This window comes from Gobio gobio, assembly GCF_949357685.1.
Source record: "Gobio gobio genome assembly, chromosome: 23".
In the NCBI taxonomy this organism is placed as follows: domain Eukaryota; kingdom Metazoa; phylum Chordata; class Actinopteri; order Cypriniformes; family Gobionidae; genus Gobio; species Gobio gobio.
This window is the reverse complement of record NC_137119.1, coordinates 36,004,516-36,023,106: the sequence shown is the minus strand read 5'-3', so window position 1 is coordinate 36,023,106 and position 18,591 is coordinate 36,004,516. Positions and strand designations below refer to the sequence as shown.

General features: G+C 37.7%; 1 protein-coding gene across 2 annotated transcripts in view; it reads left to right on the top strand.

Annotated features, from left to right (window-relative positions):
* The first annotated feature begins 966 nt into the window (after positions 1 to 966).
* Positions 967 to 18,591, top strand: part of slc4a2b (solute carrier family 4 member 2b) — a 56,697-nt gene continuing 39,072 nt past the window's right edge. For both annotated transcript variants that reach the window (XM_079806528.1, XM_079806530.1), the window contains exons 1-2: positions 967 to 1,143; positions 12,844 to 13,026. In XM_079806528.1, the coding sequence (XP_079662654.1) occupies positions 12,967 to 13,026 (60 nt within the window). In that variant the 5' untranslated portion in view covers positions 967 to 1,143; positions 12,844 to 12,966. The remainder of the gene's footprint in view (positions 1,144 to 12,843; positions 13,027 to 18,591) is intronic.

Genomic DNA, 18,591 nt, shown 5'->3' with positions numbered 1-18,591 from the left:
CCTCTTTGCCCATATTTTGTTGCCAAGATGGCAACAGCCAGTACTTTATGGTTCAAAACTGCTCTTCAGAATCCTATGGGTGACGTCATGGACACTACGTCGATATTTTTGTACAGTCTATGAATAAATTACATAATATATTAAAGCGTCTGTGGTGTTTCCATGGTTTCCACAAAATAAAACCGGAAATCGAGGGTAACGCAGGTATGATGTTATTGATAGGCGACGCACAGACACGGTCCGTGTCCTGGTTTAAATTGCTTATTTCTCTGGATTTAAACATTTCTTGGAAACATTTGGGATCAACAAAATATATAACAGTTCTAGTGGTTTTTGAATATTTTAATCCAAAAATCTTACATATTGTGCCTTTAGTATAAATAATTGTATTAATATTGTTATTATTTTTTATTTTTAATAATAGTAATAAATCAGCATCATAATGTAAATATAATGCATATGTTTTAAGGTTTGTTTGTGTAATGATCATTAGTCATTATTGTGTCAAAAAAGCAGAAATAAAACCATTAAAAATCAGTTCTGCTTATTTTTTTATTCATCATGCCTAAAAATAAATCCTTAATGCCTTATCAGTAGTAATGTCACTCTGGTTAAGGTTCAATTCAACATCTCCATTAAATTGTATTCAAGAATATGAAGTAAAGACACTTTTTTGCTTTAAAACGCTTCTTTTGATGAAACCAACCGTTTGTACTGTTTAAACCTACATAAGGTGAGGCAAAGATAGAGTGGTGTCTAACAAGTGCCCTTATCATGGTGAATCTTTCCTCACATGAGAGATTTACTGTTAACTTCTTTATTCGTCATTTACAGCACAGATAGGTATGAGGTGTGTGAGTGTGTACTCTGTGTATGTGAGGATATGAGTGTGTGTCACAGTTGACTCACTGTTGAGCAGTGGTCACATGGCAGGCTGTCAGAGGTATAGGGGAGGTAACCTAATCCAACAGAGGAAGCGTTTGACCCATCAGTACTAGAGTTTAAGTGTGTGAAGGCTATACTGCAGTGCTTTCTAAGTTCTCACTCTGTGTGTGTCTCTCTCTCTCTGGCCTTCTGTACACAGTGGCTGTTGGCTTTACACTAAGATGTCAGTGGCGGCTTCTCTGCAGTAAGCACTTTGAGGTAAGCTTTTGAGTTTCAATGGATTGGATTTGCATCATGCTTGTTTAACCAATTGTTTTTTAAAAGTCAGTATTGACTATTTTTGCATAGTTAACTATAGTTGCGATTTTAACAGTTGGCGGTCATTCTATCATTTTTAATTGATCAAAGAGAATTTTGTTTTAGATGTTGTAGAATATCTAAAAAATTGATGCGGTTTGGTAATTTCTAGTTTAACTTCAAATTTGATTACTTTTTATAATTTTTATGAAATGTTGCGTGCCTTCTAAACTCTTTCGATTCAACGTACCAGATGATTGATTTATAACTTGGCATCTAGAAGTGAAATTCAAAAGTCAGCATATCATGACGGATCACTAGACATTGCAAAGTCAACAGTGAAAAGTCCACTGGTTTGCTGATGTCGCCCAGTCATCATATACTGTGTACTTTTATTTTCCCACTTAAGTAACTTTTGAATCTAATTAGAGTTAATGATCTAATGATCTAGAAAAATGCTCGGAGTGCCAGAGGCTGTGTGTCTTGTGAGTTTGATAAAGTCGTTAAACATCATAGCATAGTAAAGAGCATCTCTAGTGTTCAGGGGTGTGTTTCCCGAACAACGACGTAACTCACTGCTGAACTACCACAGTACGATGCATCGTTGAAGAAATCAACTAGCTACTGATGACTGTTTCCCGAAACCGTATTGTTGCAAATTTGTCGTTCAACCACGTTGGTTAAAGGATTAGTTCACTTTAAACTTTTGCTGATAATTTACTCAACCCCATGTCAGCCAAGATGTCCTTGTCTTTCTTTCTGCAGTCGAAAAGAAATGAAGGTTTTTGATGAAAACATTCCAGGATATTTCTCCAAATATAAGAAGACTTCAATGGGCTCCAAACGGTTCAAGGTCCAAATGACAGTTTCAGTGCAGCTTCAAAGGGCTTTAAACGATACCAGACGATGAATAAGGGTCTTATCTAGCGAAACGATCCGTTTTTGCGAGAAACCGAGCAGTATTTATGCTATTATTTTACCTCTTATCAGACGAACGTGATCATCTCTGAGCTCCGCCATAACTTCCACTAAGTGAGGTCAAAATACGAGCCTGGTCATAGATATATCGAGAGGTAAAATAATAGCATAAATACTGCTCGGTTTCTCGCAGAAACTGATCGTTTCGCTAGATAAGACCCTTATTCATCGTCTGGTATCGTTTGAAGCTGCACTGAAACTGTCATTTGGACCTTGAACCGTTTGGAGCCCATTGAAGTTCATTATATGGAGAAAAATCCTGGAATGTTTTCATAAAAAAACTTAATTTCTTTTTCGACTTTAGAAAGAATGGGGTGAGTAAATTATCAGCAAAAGTTTATTTAAAAGTGTACTAATCCTTTAATGATGTCACGCAGGTGGTGGAGTAATAACTTCTTTTAATGAATCCGTTTAAGGTTGAATTAATGATAGATTTTTAGCTATAAAATATGAACATGGCATCTGAGGACTAATTCTAATTTTTTTTTTTATCGAAGTCGGATTTATTAAAGGGGTACTTCAGCGCTGGGAAGATGAATGTGTATTTAAACTGGGTCATTTATGTAGTAGAAATGTGAAATTATTTTTGAATTTGGTGCCTTCTAGACTGAGAAAAGACAGAAAAGTTTTTTGTCTCATGTGAATGAAAGACAACAACTCCCAGAATGCACTTACTTCGCTGTCCTACGAGGCCACTCCCAAAGCCACGCCTACTGGTTATCACTTGCCCACCATGACTCCGCCCCACCGTCGTTTTGATATTCATAGTAATAAAATGATTTCGTTCAGTTTGAGAACAGACACTACAATTAAAAACTGAACGTGTCTTTTCAATGAAGTGTGAGTGAGCCGAACGAACGTCACGGCACAGACGCGTAGCTGGAGTCAGATTTAATTCATCACGAGAGCGAAGAGCTGAGGTAAGCGCGGCAGTCATTCTCGGCGCGTGTCCAGTCTGCCGCGTTTTCAGATTATGCCTATGGAAGCTTTTACTTTTATAGGAATTCATTGAAAAGTTGAAACACTCACTTAGCTCTGCACCGCCCCGTTATTAATGCCCGAGCAGAGCGTGCATTTACATTCTGTGAGTGAGATCCCACCCCCTATGGGCGCCGGGTTGAAAACATGCATAAATAGCTCCTGTAGTCTCTAGCCTCTGGCCAAAAAATCCTCAGATGGCGCAAAATGGCGATATTTGCGTCATCGGAGGATTTTTTCCAGAAATAAAATGCATTATTCTCTCGTCTCAGGGGGATATGAGGGGGGAAAGTACCATAATTTGAATATACTACCGGGTTTCTACTAATACAAAGCTTAAAGGGTTAGTTCACCCAAAAATGAAAATAATGTCATTTATTACTCCCCCTCATGCCGTTCCACACCCGTAAGACCTCCGTTCATCTTCGGAACACAAATGAAGATATTTTTGTTGAAATCCGAAAGCTCAGTGAGGCCTGCATAGGCAGCAATGAAATTTACACTCTCAAGATCCATTAATGTACTAAAAACATATTTAAATCAGTCCATGTGAGTACAGTGGTTCAATATTAATATTATAAAGAGACAAGAATATTTTTCATGCGCCAAAACCCCCGAAATAACGACTTCTATAGTGATAACCGATTTCAAAACACTGCTTCATGAAGCTTCGGAGCGAGTCGAATCATGATTTGGAGCGCCAAAGTCACGTGATTTCAGCAGTTTGGCAGTTTGACACGCGATCCAAATCATGATTCGATACGCTCTGAAGCTTGATGAAGCAGTATTTTGAAATCGGTTATCACTATAGAAGTCGTTATTTCGTTTTTTTTTGGCGCATGAAAAATATTCTCGTCTCTTTATGATATTAATATTGAACGACTGTACTCACATGGACTGATTTAAATATGTTTTTAGTACATTAATGGATCTTGATAGCAGGGCTTAAAAACGGAAAAAAATATCAATCGGTTCACTCCAAGCAGAATCTTTATTTTAACGTTTCCGTTTTTGCGTTCCTCATTAAACATTACTGTTCCGAAAACGGTTTGATTTGAAAAAATAACGGTTAATAACGTTATTTTAATTTAGCCTATACTTTAAACAAATATGTATAAATAAAGACTTATTTTCACTCAATAATAATATAACGCATGATAATTAAACTTGAATATTTATTTCATAACATTTTTAAAACCGCAACAGAAATACATGCATTGATTACAAAGCATTCTTTGTACATAACTTTTTTTTCAACACGACTTGTTTTAAAAATTGCATGAATAAAGAATAAATAAACTGGATAACCATTGCTCTTTTAATGCACCGTCAACTGCTAATTTCAAAGCAAACACTGCGCAACACGTCCTTGCATCTCATAATCAAATTCAGTCAGCTAATAAAGCTTAATCATTTAATGCAATATAATATTTAATACGAAGCATCAACCGTCTATATAGAAAACATTGACCTGTCCTGTAATCTGAAAGACTATAGGAAAAATGTTTGATAGATGCTAGTAACCTACTTGGATAGGCTTAAACGGAATCCATAAACTAGCCTAAATCAGTCTATTTGAGCTTAAAGTCCGAACTGCTTATTTAAACATACGAAAAGAATGTCCTCCAATACCTGCGCTTTCATTGTAGACCTCAGTGGGGAAGGAAATGTACTTGAGGCATGAAAATGCGCGCTCATACTGACTTGCGTTACCGGTAGATTCATAGATGACTGGTGCGCGGGCATTTCACTCACGCTTGATCCGTCAATGTCACATGCTGTAGCTACTAGCCTACTCTATTCATTATTGGTCACTGCCAAATTAAAATATTAAAGAGAACGATAAAATAACGTTATTAACCAGTTAATGGTCATTTCAAATTAACGTTTCTGTTCAGAGCGATTCTAATTGATTTTGATTTCGTTTTCGTTTTTGTTCCTCTTAAAATTTCGTTCGTTTATGGTTTTCGTTCCTTGAACCGGTTCAGAGCCCTGCTTGATAGTGTAAATTTCATTGCTGCTTATGGAGGCCTCATTGAGCCATCGGATTTCAACAAAAATATCTTAATTTGTGTTCCGAAGATGAACGGAGGTCTTACGGGTGTGGAACGGTATTAATTACATTAATTTCAATTTTGGGTGAACTAACCCTTTAATGCTATTCGCTGAAGTAACCTTTTAAGTCCACATGTTATGCAAACAAGAAACTGCTTCTAACCACAGGTCGAGAGCTGTCGTTGCAACCACACAACTTTGTGATGCTGTTTGCGAGCGTTTGTTGGAACTATGGTTTCGGGAAACACGACTCTGATAACTATAACTATTCTGATAACCACGGAACTTGCGACCACAACTGATTAACAACGCTTTCGGGAAACGCACCCCAGCACCGTACTGTATTTAATAAGATTCGTTATGCAAAATGAAAAAGAGCTTTCATGATTGTTGTTTAAAACTAAGTTAGCTTTAATATTATTGCATTATCAAGATGCTTGTGTAAAAGCTTTTGCTATATGAATAATTGTAAGTCATTGTGATGGGTTGCAATGGTCGAACTGACTGTTCGTCCAACAGTTGAATAGTTGTTATTAGAGCTGCACGATTAATTGTTAAAAGATTGCAATCTCGATTCATACACCTCATTCCTAAATGACAACGATTCTCCTGTGTCTATTAAACCTTTGACGAAATCACAGCAGAACATTCAGATCTGCATTGGCGCTGAGCCAGAGATTTATCATGTATAGGTATGAAGCAGCTTCACAAACAGTCTTTTCGACCACACAGTACATTTTTATTCAAGTATTTGTAACATGGAAATAAAAATAGAGTTTGGATATGAACACGGATGTCAACGAAAGTGATCCAAATAGCAAAAGTAACTATTCACCTATTGAAAGTAACTTGGCGCTTCAAATAGCAATTGTATCGTTTGCATCGTTACACCAGTAGGTGACTGTTAAAAAATGTATTTGTCATTGAATCATTCATTCAAGAGATTCATTCAGACACGCAGATTCATCCAGTAATGAAACAAATGAAGTATTTATGAGTGGGTCATTGAATCATTCATTCAATCTGATTTTATTTTCATGCAAATGAATTAAAGTCCCCCAGTACTCAGTTTTATCCCTTAAAGGATTAGTACACGTCAAAATGAAAATTTCCTGATATTTTATATATATGTCTTTCTTTCTTCAGTCGAAAAGAAATGATGTTTTTTGAGGAAAACATTCCTGGATTTTTCTCCCCATCATAGCCTTCCATGGCAACCAAAATGTTGAAGGTCCAAATCAATGCAGTTTCAAAGCGCTTCGAAGGGCTTCAGAGGCTCTGCGCGATCCCAGACGAGGAATAGGGTTTTATCTAGCCAAACCATCTGTCATTTTCAAAAAGAATTGCAAATGAATATACTTTTTAGCCTAAATTGCTCATCTTGCACTGCTTTGCGACTTGCCAATTATTGTGCAATCACATCGGAAAGGTCACGCTAGACGTAGCTTGAATGTAACTCTACACCCTTGCGTCATTTAGTATATGCGGAGCCATGAATATGCAAATGAACCCCGTCTCCACTCATTCATACAGGCTCATATACAAGTCATTGTATCAGAATGGTAATGTGTATGTATCGCTCTCTACAGCGTCGGACACATAACGGTAATTAATATGATTAGCCTTTTGCTTGACTACGTAATTAAACAGCTGATAATGTGTAGCTAATGTTACATAAACCATGTTCCTGTCTGCCTTCTAAAAATCAGCATCCTTAGAAAAGCTTTAAACAGTGGAGAAAGACATATAGTTCATTATAACATTGTAATATACATCATATACGTAATTCAACTGCTAAATGTACATGATTTTTCATATCAACAGAAAAATATACCGGGATAACCTGGCTTCTCTTGAGACTCCCCTACTTCACAGCAGTTAATGATATCAACCCACCCACACGTTGATGTGATTGGTTACAAGGTAGTTTGTGATGTCATAAACAGTGGCGATTTCAAACTGCGTTTTTGAGACAATTTTATTTGAGATTTTGGTACACTGAAGTTTTAAGGATATAATACTCTGCAATGGGGTTGACTGATGATTTTGCACATGGTTTGTTGTAAAGCATATTAAAAACACCACATAGACATATAAACAACATTAACGGGTTAGTTCACCCAAAAATGAAAATCAGCCCATGATTTACTCACCCTCAAATCATTCTAGATGTATATGACATTCTTCTTTCAGACGATTAAAATCAGAGTTATATTAAAAATGTCCTGGTTCTTCAAATCTTTATAATGGCAGTGACTTGCTGTTTTGTTTTTGAAGTCCATAAAAGTGCATCTATCCATCATATAACTGCTCCACACGGCTCCGGGGGGTTAATAAAGGCCTTCTGAAGCAATGCGATGCGTTTGTGTAAGAAAAATATCCATGTTTAACACATTATAAAGTAAAATATCTAGCTTCCGCCATATCCTAAAAAAGCATAATGTCGTCAGACATAGTGTAAGCATTTTGAACTGGGAGAGGCACTACACTTTTTCTGTAAATTGAATACGGAAGGCGATCTAGTGGATCTCCTATTCACAATTTCTTTATCAATTTTTACAATTTTGGAAATTAGTTTCAGGCTTGATTTCCCAGTTTATTTTTTGGTGGGGTTTTTTGACATTATTACAGGGTCTTCTTTGAAGTAACCTGAGATTAAGTTTTGAACATGAACAGGGGTAACTCACGGGTCAAAGCTTTGAACCTGCAACCTTTCAGCTACCAGCCCAGATATTTAAGGCTGCACCATATAATTCTTGATCCAAACCGATTTTTCTGTATGAGGTTTAAATTCATCTCACAGACATGTCTTTCATGTGGACGAACCGTTGGTCACTAGTAAACTAGAAATTCTATTTTTGATGAACTACTCAGTCATTGAGCTTTTTATATTTTTACAGTGAGGTTTCCGCATTGTGATTGAAAGTCTATTTGCAGAATGGCATCTTTATTGGCCGTCTTTGCTTTGTCTGAAATTATATTTTATGGACATGCTTGAATATAATCCAGTAAGCCTGTCTGCCAAACTGGGAATGATCCTAAGCTCTCTGTTTAGAATCATATAGGGATTCCAGTTGAAGTTAGTGGGATAGCTTTAAGTTAGATTAAGAAACCTGCAAGTTACTCATACAGTGGATTGAATTGCATACCTGTCCGACAAGAAATGAGTTGTATTTATCCCGTGTTCTTTATTCTTGCCAAGTTGGACCATGTCCACCAAGAGCTAGGATAAAATCCTATTTTGGGTTCACATTCAAAGTACATGGTTAAGTGTAGTAGACAACACAATTTGCCATTTGCTAGAAGCAAAATATGCACACCAGTTAAAGTGGATAAGACATTTGCAGGGATCTGCATCTCAATTGTTGGGTTACAAAGGTGACCTTTGGAGGAAATAAGAGGGAAATAGAAGCAACAAACATGATTCCTTTACTAATGAACTAGTTGTTGAAAATATACATCTATGTTTTTTTCAATGAGAGAGGCTGATGTATGAATAGAGACTGATGCAGAATGTGCAGATGCTCACCTGGTTGAACCAACTTGAGCATTAAATCCACAACGACAAATCTGCGAGCCAAAGAGCATAGAATGGATTCTCTTATCATCTTTCATTGTGCAATCAGATACTTCCTGAGTTTCTGTAATAAAAACGTCCTTTTTTGAACAAGGAAACTTTAGTGTAATTTTCTGAATGTTAGAATACTTTGTTCAGGAAAACAGTCATTATTAGTGTCACTAGAGGCCCAAAATGTACACTACTTTTTTCTCTTTCAGTTTTATTAAAAATAAGATGAATCTTCGGATGTCAAATACGTAAAACTACATGTTTTAATATCAAATGTGCTTAAATGATTATTAGGCTGGTATTAGGATACTTGCAAGAGACGCAAGCTCACATAATTTGCTAAATTATTATAAAACTATTATAATTATTATAAACCAGTTTGCATTGTTGGTTTAGCATCATAACGTTTTGACCTCTAGCTACTTGAAAATAGTCAGTTTATTCTAAACCCAGGGACCTTGCTTGTGAATCAAAGAACAATATGAAAAATAGGTAAATTAGTTTTTAATAAAATGCCCAAATATCAAAGAAGGCCCAGTTCCACAGACGTGGATTAGATTAAGCCAGGATTAGGCCTTCGTTCAACTAGGGCATTTAAGTGTCTTTTTATAAACATGCCAAAAAAATAAATAAATGACAAAACAATGACATGTTTTAAGATATGTCAGTGCAAGTTGCTTTCAGTTAAATCGGCTCAAACATGCATTTTAGTCTGACTAGTCTTAAACTGGGGGTAAGTGTCATAACTTTCAGTTTGTATAGCAAATTTTGATTAATGTGCTACTCGTGGAGCAGTCAAATCATACAGTTTGACTGGTCCGGAAGCGCTTTACTGGAATTGTTGACCTTCTAACAAAGTTGATGTAACTGTACAGAGGAACAGCCTATATCTATATTTAGCTTCTAATGAGACATTGCAACATATAGTGTGCTCTATATTTAGATAACTCTTAAAGATAGTGCGGTCAAGTTTCTTAGAACTGTGTTGCAAGAAGAATATTAGATAATGCAAAGAACATATTTTTTTATGCGAGGACCAGTTTTTTATATAAGGGTGCATAACTTGGCTCAGTTTTTATCACAAATTTTTATTTAATGTGCCACTCACAGAGTTGCATCATGCAGTTGATATGGATTTGATTGGTCCGGAAAAGCTTTGCTGGAATCGTTGACCATCTAAATTTAGCATCTAACGAGACATTGCATCATTACAAGTATAGTGCGCTCTATATTTAGATAACTCTTAAAGATAGTGGGGTCAAGTTTCTTAGAACTGTGTTGCAAGAAAAATATAAGATAATGCAAAGAATAGATTTTATATGCAAGGACCTTTTTTTATTTATTTATATAAATAAGGGCGCATTGAACTTGGTAATGCGACTCTTGTCATATAAGAGTCAACTGCATTAACTTTACTGTAGTTTTGGTCCCTCTAGTTCATGTTTTTCTTTAGATAAGGTCATGTTACGTGTCTTGCATTACCTTATTTTCTGATTACTTTCTTGTTCACAGTCTTTTTCAATCGTTTTTTAAAACCAGATTTCTTTTATGAAATGTGACTCTTTCTCACAATGAAATAGTGTAATCTTTTGTTGGAATATACACCGATCAGGCATAACATTATGACCTAATATTATGTTGGTCCCACTTTTGCTGCCAAAACAGCCCTGAACCGTCGAGGCATGGACTCCACCAGACCCCTGAAGGTGAGCTGTGGTATCCGGCACCAAGATGTTAGCAGCAGATCCTTTAAGTCCTGTAAGTTTCGAGGTGGGGCCTCCATGGATCGGACTTGTTTGCTCAGCACATCCCACAGATGCTCGATTGGATTGAGACCTGGGGAATTTGGAGACGAAGTCAACACCTTAAACTCGTTGTTGTGCTCCTCAAACCATTCCTGGACCAGGAGTGGACAGGGGTCAGCATGGGCACCCTGACTGGTCTGCTGGCTATGCCGCCCCATACGCAAAAAACTGCGATGTTCTGAGTATTCTGACACCTTTCTATCAGAACCAGCATCAACTTCTTGAGCAATTTGAGCTACAGTAGCTCGTCTGTTTGACTAGGCCAGCCTTCGCTCCCCCACGTGCATCAATGAGCCTTGGCCGCCCATGACCCTGTCGCCGGTTCACCCCTGTTCCTTCCTTGGACCACTTTTGATAGACACTGACTGACCACTGCAGACCGGGAACACCCCACAAGAGCTGCAGTTTTGGAGATGCTCTGACCCGTCGTCTAGCCATCACAATTTGGCCCTTGTCAAACTCGCTCGAATCCTTACGCTTGCCCATTTTTCCTGCTTCTAACACATCAAATTTGAGGACAAAAATGTTCACTTGCTGCCTAATATATCCCACCCACTAACAGGTGCCGTGATGAAGAGATAATCAGTGTTATTCACTTCACCTGATCATAATGTTATGCCTGTACATTGTCTTCTAAAAGCATGTGCAGTGATTTCTTATGGTCTGATAAGATTGTCACTGAACGTTTACTTGTTTGATGCAAGACCGCAACTTCAGCATCATGCTGTTAGGGTGTTTGTTTTTAACAGGAACTGAATCAGGACAGATAAAAGGTAAACCGCTCCACATATCAAGAAGTTTTGCCACAAAACCTCCTGTTCCCAGGGAGCTTGATTTAAAACACAATTATTGCTTTCAGCGTGACCGTGAAAGGAAATGAAATGAATCAACAAAGGCAAGACTTGAAAAACGAGTGCTGACATCCTTGAAGGTTCCAGTTAGTGGTCACACCTCAACTCAATTAATCAATTGTATTTTTGCACAGACTTCTGCATCAAAGGAAAGGATACTTCCACAAAGTACTAAGTAAAGGGTGTTGACATTACCAATAAAAAATAATGGGTTTTTTTTCTATTGAAAAATATGGTTCATTTAGAAGTTTTAAAGGTAATATATTTTGTTGTTAACACTTTACAATAAGGTCTCATTTGTTAAAGTGTACATAACACACAGTTTCAGCCAATCTCATGTGAATCTTGAGTTCCTATAGAGTAGTAGTGCATCCTTCTTATCTCAGAAGAGACTTTAGTTTTATCATATTTATAAAAGACAGATACGCTGTACAGATTCTTTCCGAAAACAGCCAAACTCGTGGATGTGTGCAGTGGGCGGAGCTATAGAGTCACAAGCGCGCACACAACCACACAACCACACACACACACACACACTCAATACATCGTGGCATTATCCCTGGATAACTTGATTCACTATATGTTCGTGTTAAAACGTAACACCCATACAAGAAATTCCGCCCTTTATGAATTCACACAGGGCCGTACTCGGAAAAAACTTTCAGAAACTTATTCGAATCCTGAAGGAGTGTATTTGACACAGAAATACTCCGTCATATGTCCAACTCGTTTTTTTATTTTTATTTTGGCCATGTTTAGCACTCTTCAACTCTTCAAGTCAATCAACTCTTTAACATTGTAAATAAGTCAGAATGCATGAAATAGCATTAGACCCCCCCCCTTTAAAGACCCCCCCTTTAACATTAGTTAATGCATTAGCTTACATGAACTAACAAAGAGCAATTTTTTTGTTAATGTTAGTTAATAAAATAGTGGACCATTAGTTAGTTGTAATGACCGTTAACAGATACTGTTACTGATAAAAATATATTAGTAAATGGTCAAAGATGAATAAATGCTACTTTGCAGTATTGTTCATGTTAAATACACTGTAACAATTTATTGGGGTGCATTTTACAAGAAAATACTATTTAAGTCTTTCAAATTCTAAATGTCACATTTAATTCAATGTGTTACTTGCAGTTCCGCTAAATGAATGATAGTTGAACCAATCTTTATCTGCTATTACAATCACATCCAATATTTTATGGTTATTTTCAAGCATGAGTCTCTTATCTGCGTGTCCTTACAGTAGCAGCTTTTTATCTGGTTGTTATCAGTCCTTGGATATGAAGGGGGCTGTTATTATGGCATGGTTTAAATCCAGTTATGCCATAAATGGAGCAGCATGTTGTTATTATTTAAATACACTGCAAACTTTAGTACCAGTTTTTGTGCAATTAACTAACGATTTAACTGTTCACAGGTTATGCTGCCTATAAACTCCTGCTTGAGTCTCAGTGAGAAAGAGAAAGGCTAAAGCCTCTGCAGATCTAAGTGTTGTTCAGCGTCTGCTGTGCTGCATCACCCCAGTCTCCTGACGTCAACCATGAGTGACCCTGTGACTTCAGATGAGCTCACCAGTGCTGTGGCATCAGTCTTTCATGACGTAAGTCAAGTGCTTCGTAGATTCAAAGGCCTGGTTTCACAGACAGGGCTTAGATTAAGCCAGGATTAGGCCTCAGTTAAATAAGGACATTTAAGTAGCTTTTATAAATGTGCCTTAGAAAAAAAAAACCATCACTGGTGTTGTGCATCTTGAGACAAAACAGTGGCACTGATATATTTTAAGATATGTCAGTGCAAGTTACTTTTAGTTAAAACAGCTCAAACATGCATTATGTGGTGGAATAAACTAAAAGTTAATTGTGTAACTTTTTTTATTATTATGATAGTAACATATGATAATACTTATAATAACATATGAATTATATACACTACAGGTCAAATGTTTTTTTTTTTTTGTCTCTTATGCTCACCAAGGCTGCATTTATTTGATCAAAAATACAGTAAAACTGTGAAATATTATCACAATTTAAAATAACTGTTTCCTATTTTAATATATTTTGAAATGTAGTTAATTCCTGTGATGCAAAGCTGAATTTTCAGCTTCATTACTCCAGTCTTCAGTGTCACATGATCCTTCAGAAATCATTCTAATATGCTGATTTGATGCTCAAGACACATTTATTATTATTATCAATGCTGAAAACAGATATTAAACAGTTATGCTGCTTAATATGTTTGTGGAAACTATGATACTATATATTATTTTAGTGTGTATATATATATATATATATATATATATATATATATATATATATATATATATATATATATATATATATATACATACACTAAAATAATATATAGTATCATAGTTTCCACAAACATATTAAGCAGCATAACTGTTTAATCATCAGGCCGGATGAAAGGGTGTACATGGTCTGTAACAATGCTTAGGTAGGTGGTACGTGTCAAAGTAACATCCACATGGATGGCAGGACCCAAGGTTTCCCAGCAGAACATTGCCCAAAGCATCACATTGCCTCCGCCGGCTTGCCTTCTTCCCATAGTGCATCCTGGTGCCATGTGTTCCCCAGATAAGTGACACACATGCACCCGGCCATCCACAAGATGTAAAAGAAACGTTTTTGCGTCCATTTGCTCCGTGGTCCAGTTCTGATGCTCACGTGCCCACTGTTGACGCTTTTGGCGGTGGACAGGGGTCAGCATGGGCACCCTGACTGGTCTGCGGCTATGCCGCCCCATACGCAACAAACTGTGATGCACTGTGTATTCTGACACCTTTCTATCAGAACCAGCATTAACTTCCAGAGCAATTTGAGCTACAGCTCGTCTGTTTGATTAGACCACACGGGCCAGCCTTCGCTCCCCACGTGCATCAATGAGCCTTGGTCGCCCATGACCCTGTCGCCGGTTCACCACTGTTCCTTCCTTGGACCACTTTTGATAGAGATTGACAACTGCAGACCGGGAACACCGCACAAGAGCTGCAGTTTTGGAGATGCTCTGACCCGTCGTCTAGCCATCACAATTTGGCCCTTGTCAAACTCGCTCAAATCCTTACGCTGGCACATTTTTTCCTGCTTCTAACACATCAAGTTTAAGGACAAATGTTCACTTGCTGCCTAATATATCCCACCCACTAACAGGTGCCGTGATGAAGAGATAATCAGTGTTATTCACTTCACGTAACGTAGTACTCTTTTGTAAGGTATATGCGCACAGTATAAATATTTTTTTTTCCAAGATTTCCATCGGTAGTGGCCCCATTTTATTCACTTACTTTTGTGCTCGTCTTTGTTTTGTATTCTTTGAAAGAGTGCAGCGTTTAAGATCCAGGCACACTTCCTAAACAAACCTCTGTGTTATAATTATCTGTGCGGTCTTTAATGGCTCAGTATCACTAACAGACACTATAAAACTCACTCAGGCAACTCGAGGGAAACTCAAAGACCTTCTCACCCGCAAAATTGACTTTTTTTTCCTCTCTCCTGCTGCTGTTTGCAGTGATATACAGCTACTTTGTGTGACTTGAATCGCATCCTCTCCAAACCCACACTCCGCTGAGTCAGCGTTCCCAGGGTTTTGCTGTTAAAGAGCCAGCTCCCTTCCGACACAAATGTAGTATCTTCAGTTTGGTTCTGCTTCACTATGCTGGGCCTGCAGTTCAAATAAGGGGCTTTTGCATTGGAGGAACCTGTTCATAGTTTCTTGAACTAATAGTGAAAGTACACTAGGGCTGTCAACGAATATTCTAAATTCGAATATATATTCGAATAGTTTTTAAAAAACGAATTTCGAAGGTGAAAATTAATATTCGAATAAATAAAAAAATGTGGGGGGTAAAACGCCCGCGGTAGTAGAGGCGTGGCTGTCTGCTTTGCGAGTGGGCGCTAGCGCGCCTGAAGCCTTGTGTACTTTGGCCTGTCTCCAGAGCGCGAGCCCACGCTGACTGCGCGCGCTCCTCCCCAAACGGACGAGGCGTTTATACTTGACACGCTCGCTGTTGTGCTTTTCTTTGAAACGACAGATGGCGACTCGGAGTAATTGTTCTATAAACTATCAGGAAAAGCGTCGAGAAGAAGTGGGCTAATGTACACAGGTGACGATATTTATTTTAGTACACTTCACCGAAAACCACACTACAAAAGAATCATGTAAAACAGATCAAAATAAACCTTGATATTACTTGTGACATGAGAACAAAATGTATGTAGAAATGTAACGTTAACTTATACAACTCAATGTATGATATCTAAATGTTTCCTAATTTCACTAAACACTTTAGTGAGTTTTCACTTAGTTTCGTGAACTTTTCTTTATTAAACGGGCTTTTTTATGCTTTTGTAGGCTCGTTTTGTAAATATAAGCAACTAATTTGTATGTGCAAACTGGACCAGCCTTACTTTGCAAAGCCCGCCACAAGCTTCTCTGTCTGCAACACGACAAGAGGCCATAACGGAGAAATTAATTTTGTTCATTTGTAAGGACATGAGAGCGATCAGTGTCGTGGATGGGGCAGGCTTCAGGGAGTTCTGTCAAGCAATGGAACCGAGGTACTGACTGAATAGATATTGCATGAATGAAGGATAAATGCACTGCTTCCACTGGTTTGATTATTTACCGTTTCATGTCAAGGAAAAGTTCCATGTTTACCACAGCACAGCTCGCTCGGAGCGTTCAATAATATGCTGTAAAACTTATATTAATATTTGTTTCAATCACTGAATGAAGCCTGCTATATTCGGGACAAGAGTCGCGACCTTAAATTGCTTGCACAAAACTCTTGATCAGTCTCAAAATGTGTGTGTGTTCATTTAAACCGTTATGCGCAGAGAGGGTGAGGGCGAGAGAGTGAGGTCTGCGGTCTTTAGCCATTAGTGATTTACTTGTTTTTGTGTAGGTAATACGTTGTCAAATATGTTTAAACTTAAATAGACTACCTATATAAGTAGTTATGTGTCTTTGTATTCATTTGTCCTGTTATTGACGTAATGCGCGTCATTGATAAAATGCGCAACCAGATGTTCGAATAGTTCGAATATTCGTGCTTTTTTTAGAGGGAATATTCGAACGTCATTTTTGAGCAATTTTGACAGCCCTACACGCTTTTTGGCGTGTTGGCACCGCAGGAACTGGGAATGAATTTAGTTCTAGGAACTCATTTTGGGGGGACTCAATTAGCTACTAATTGACTTCAGGGTAGGGTCTAACCCAGCACAATAGAAACTACCAGTGACGTGCTGATTGACCCAAGCACTCGCAAAATGCCAGCAACCGCCATTTAAAAAAAACACAGTTTATAGCTTTGTGAACATGGAAAATATTGATAGATGGAGCTGACCCCTCAACTGTTACGCTATCCAAATCCAACGTGACTTCTAAGGGGACCAAGAGAAACATGATTATTTCTGCTCCGCTAGCGACATTAGGCATCAACCACACCGCAAACGCAAATACTTTGTCATAAACAGTTTAATTTCTTTGTATAACAGTTCTATCTAATAACGTATTTGGACAGGACGGGTAAACCTATCGCAAACTAATGAAGATCGAGAATGCGAGCACTGTGTGCTCAGGCGTTCATGGCGATGTCAAAACAAAAGTCACAAAAACAAGCGTGGCTTACATCACTTCAGAGTTCCTACTGTCAGTGCGAAAGCAACCAGGAAAATGGGGATCCTAAGGGTTCTCTGGGAACCGCCCCGGTGTGCTTGATCCTTCCCATTACAATTTTTATTGACACCTAAGCATTTATTTTATATCTTTATCTTCAAATCAAATCTCTGTTATATATTTTATTAGGAATGCACTGAAATGAAAATACTGGGCTGAACCAAAAGCGAAAAATGCTTTTTAAAAATGATTTATATCTTATTTTAAATTAGATTTTTTTTTTGGTATAATTGTATTAATATTAGACTTTTTAATCAATTGTTTTAATAATACTGAATTTAAAAATAAGCCAATAAAAACATCTAATATTAAACAATAAAAACAAGCCAATAAAATAACCACAATTTTATTGAAAGTAACACTACAATTGGACAGAAAATATATTTATATTTAAAATCAATATATTATTCTTTGTTCAGTTCCATGCAACCAAATCAGAATTAACAGTTTTATTTATTTTTTTTACCAATTATCCAAATAATGAACAGGGAGTGTTTACTTGAGCTCTACACGTGCATAGAGGGAAATATTGAGCACAGCGACACACCAGGGCAAGCAGAGACAACGGCTCGAGTGAGAGTGAAACCTGAGCGCTAAACATTGAGGGGCGGCATATATTTTTGGCTGTATTTTCCATCCAAAAACCATTTTTGGCCGACAGTCAAGTCAAGTCACCTTTATTTATATAGCGCTTTTTATAATACAAATAGTTTCAAAGCAGCTTCACAGTGATAACACGAAAATAATGCAACAAAATTTGATTCGGCTGTACAGCCGCTCTGGAGAAAACCGTGATGTCATCGTCCAGCTCAGTTCAATTCTCCTACAATGGTGTCAGTGCAGGCAGATCAGTAATATGGTTGAATATTTAGTGTCTCCAACTAAACAAGCCAAGGTGACAGTGGCAAGGAACCAAAACTCCATCAGGAGACCGAATGGAGAAAAAAAAACCTTGGGAGAAACCAGGCTCTGGCCAACGAACATTTCAGGTCAGATTGGATCAGAACATTCAGAATATTTGTCCAGTTTTCGGCAGCCGAAATTTCGGTGCATCCCTATATTTTATGTTCCAATAGGTTTGAATTTCTCATTGCTGCTAGTTAGTGCAATTCAATAGCAGTACAGAGCATAACTGGTTAACTGACTTTGGCTGGCCTCTTGATGGCAGATAAGGTTAATGATTAACCCGACGACACGACTGCTGGTTTTGGGTGTGTGGATCTGGGGGTGTGTTTGGGGGTAGACTAGACAAATCAGCGATTGGAGTCCAAACGAGGCCTGGTATTGTGAAAGTGGGTTATTCCATATCCTCTTCCTGCTACGGTCATGTGACGACGGGTTACGGAGAAGCGTACAGCTTTTGTTTGCTCATCTTTTAGTTTAGCTTTGTAAAATAGATTCTTTTTCTCGCTCTGTGGGACACCTTCGTGTGTAAACCTAATAGATTACCAATGGACTTCCTGTACAAGTT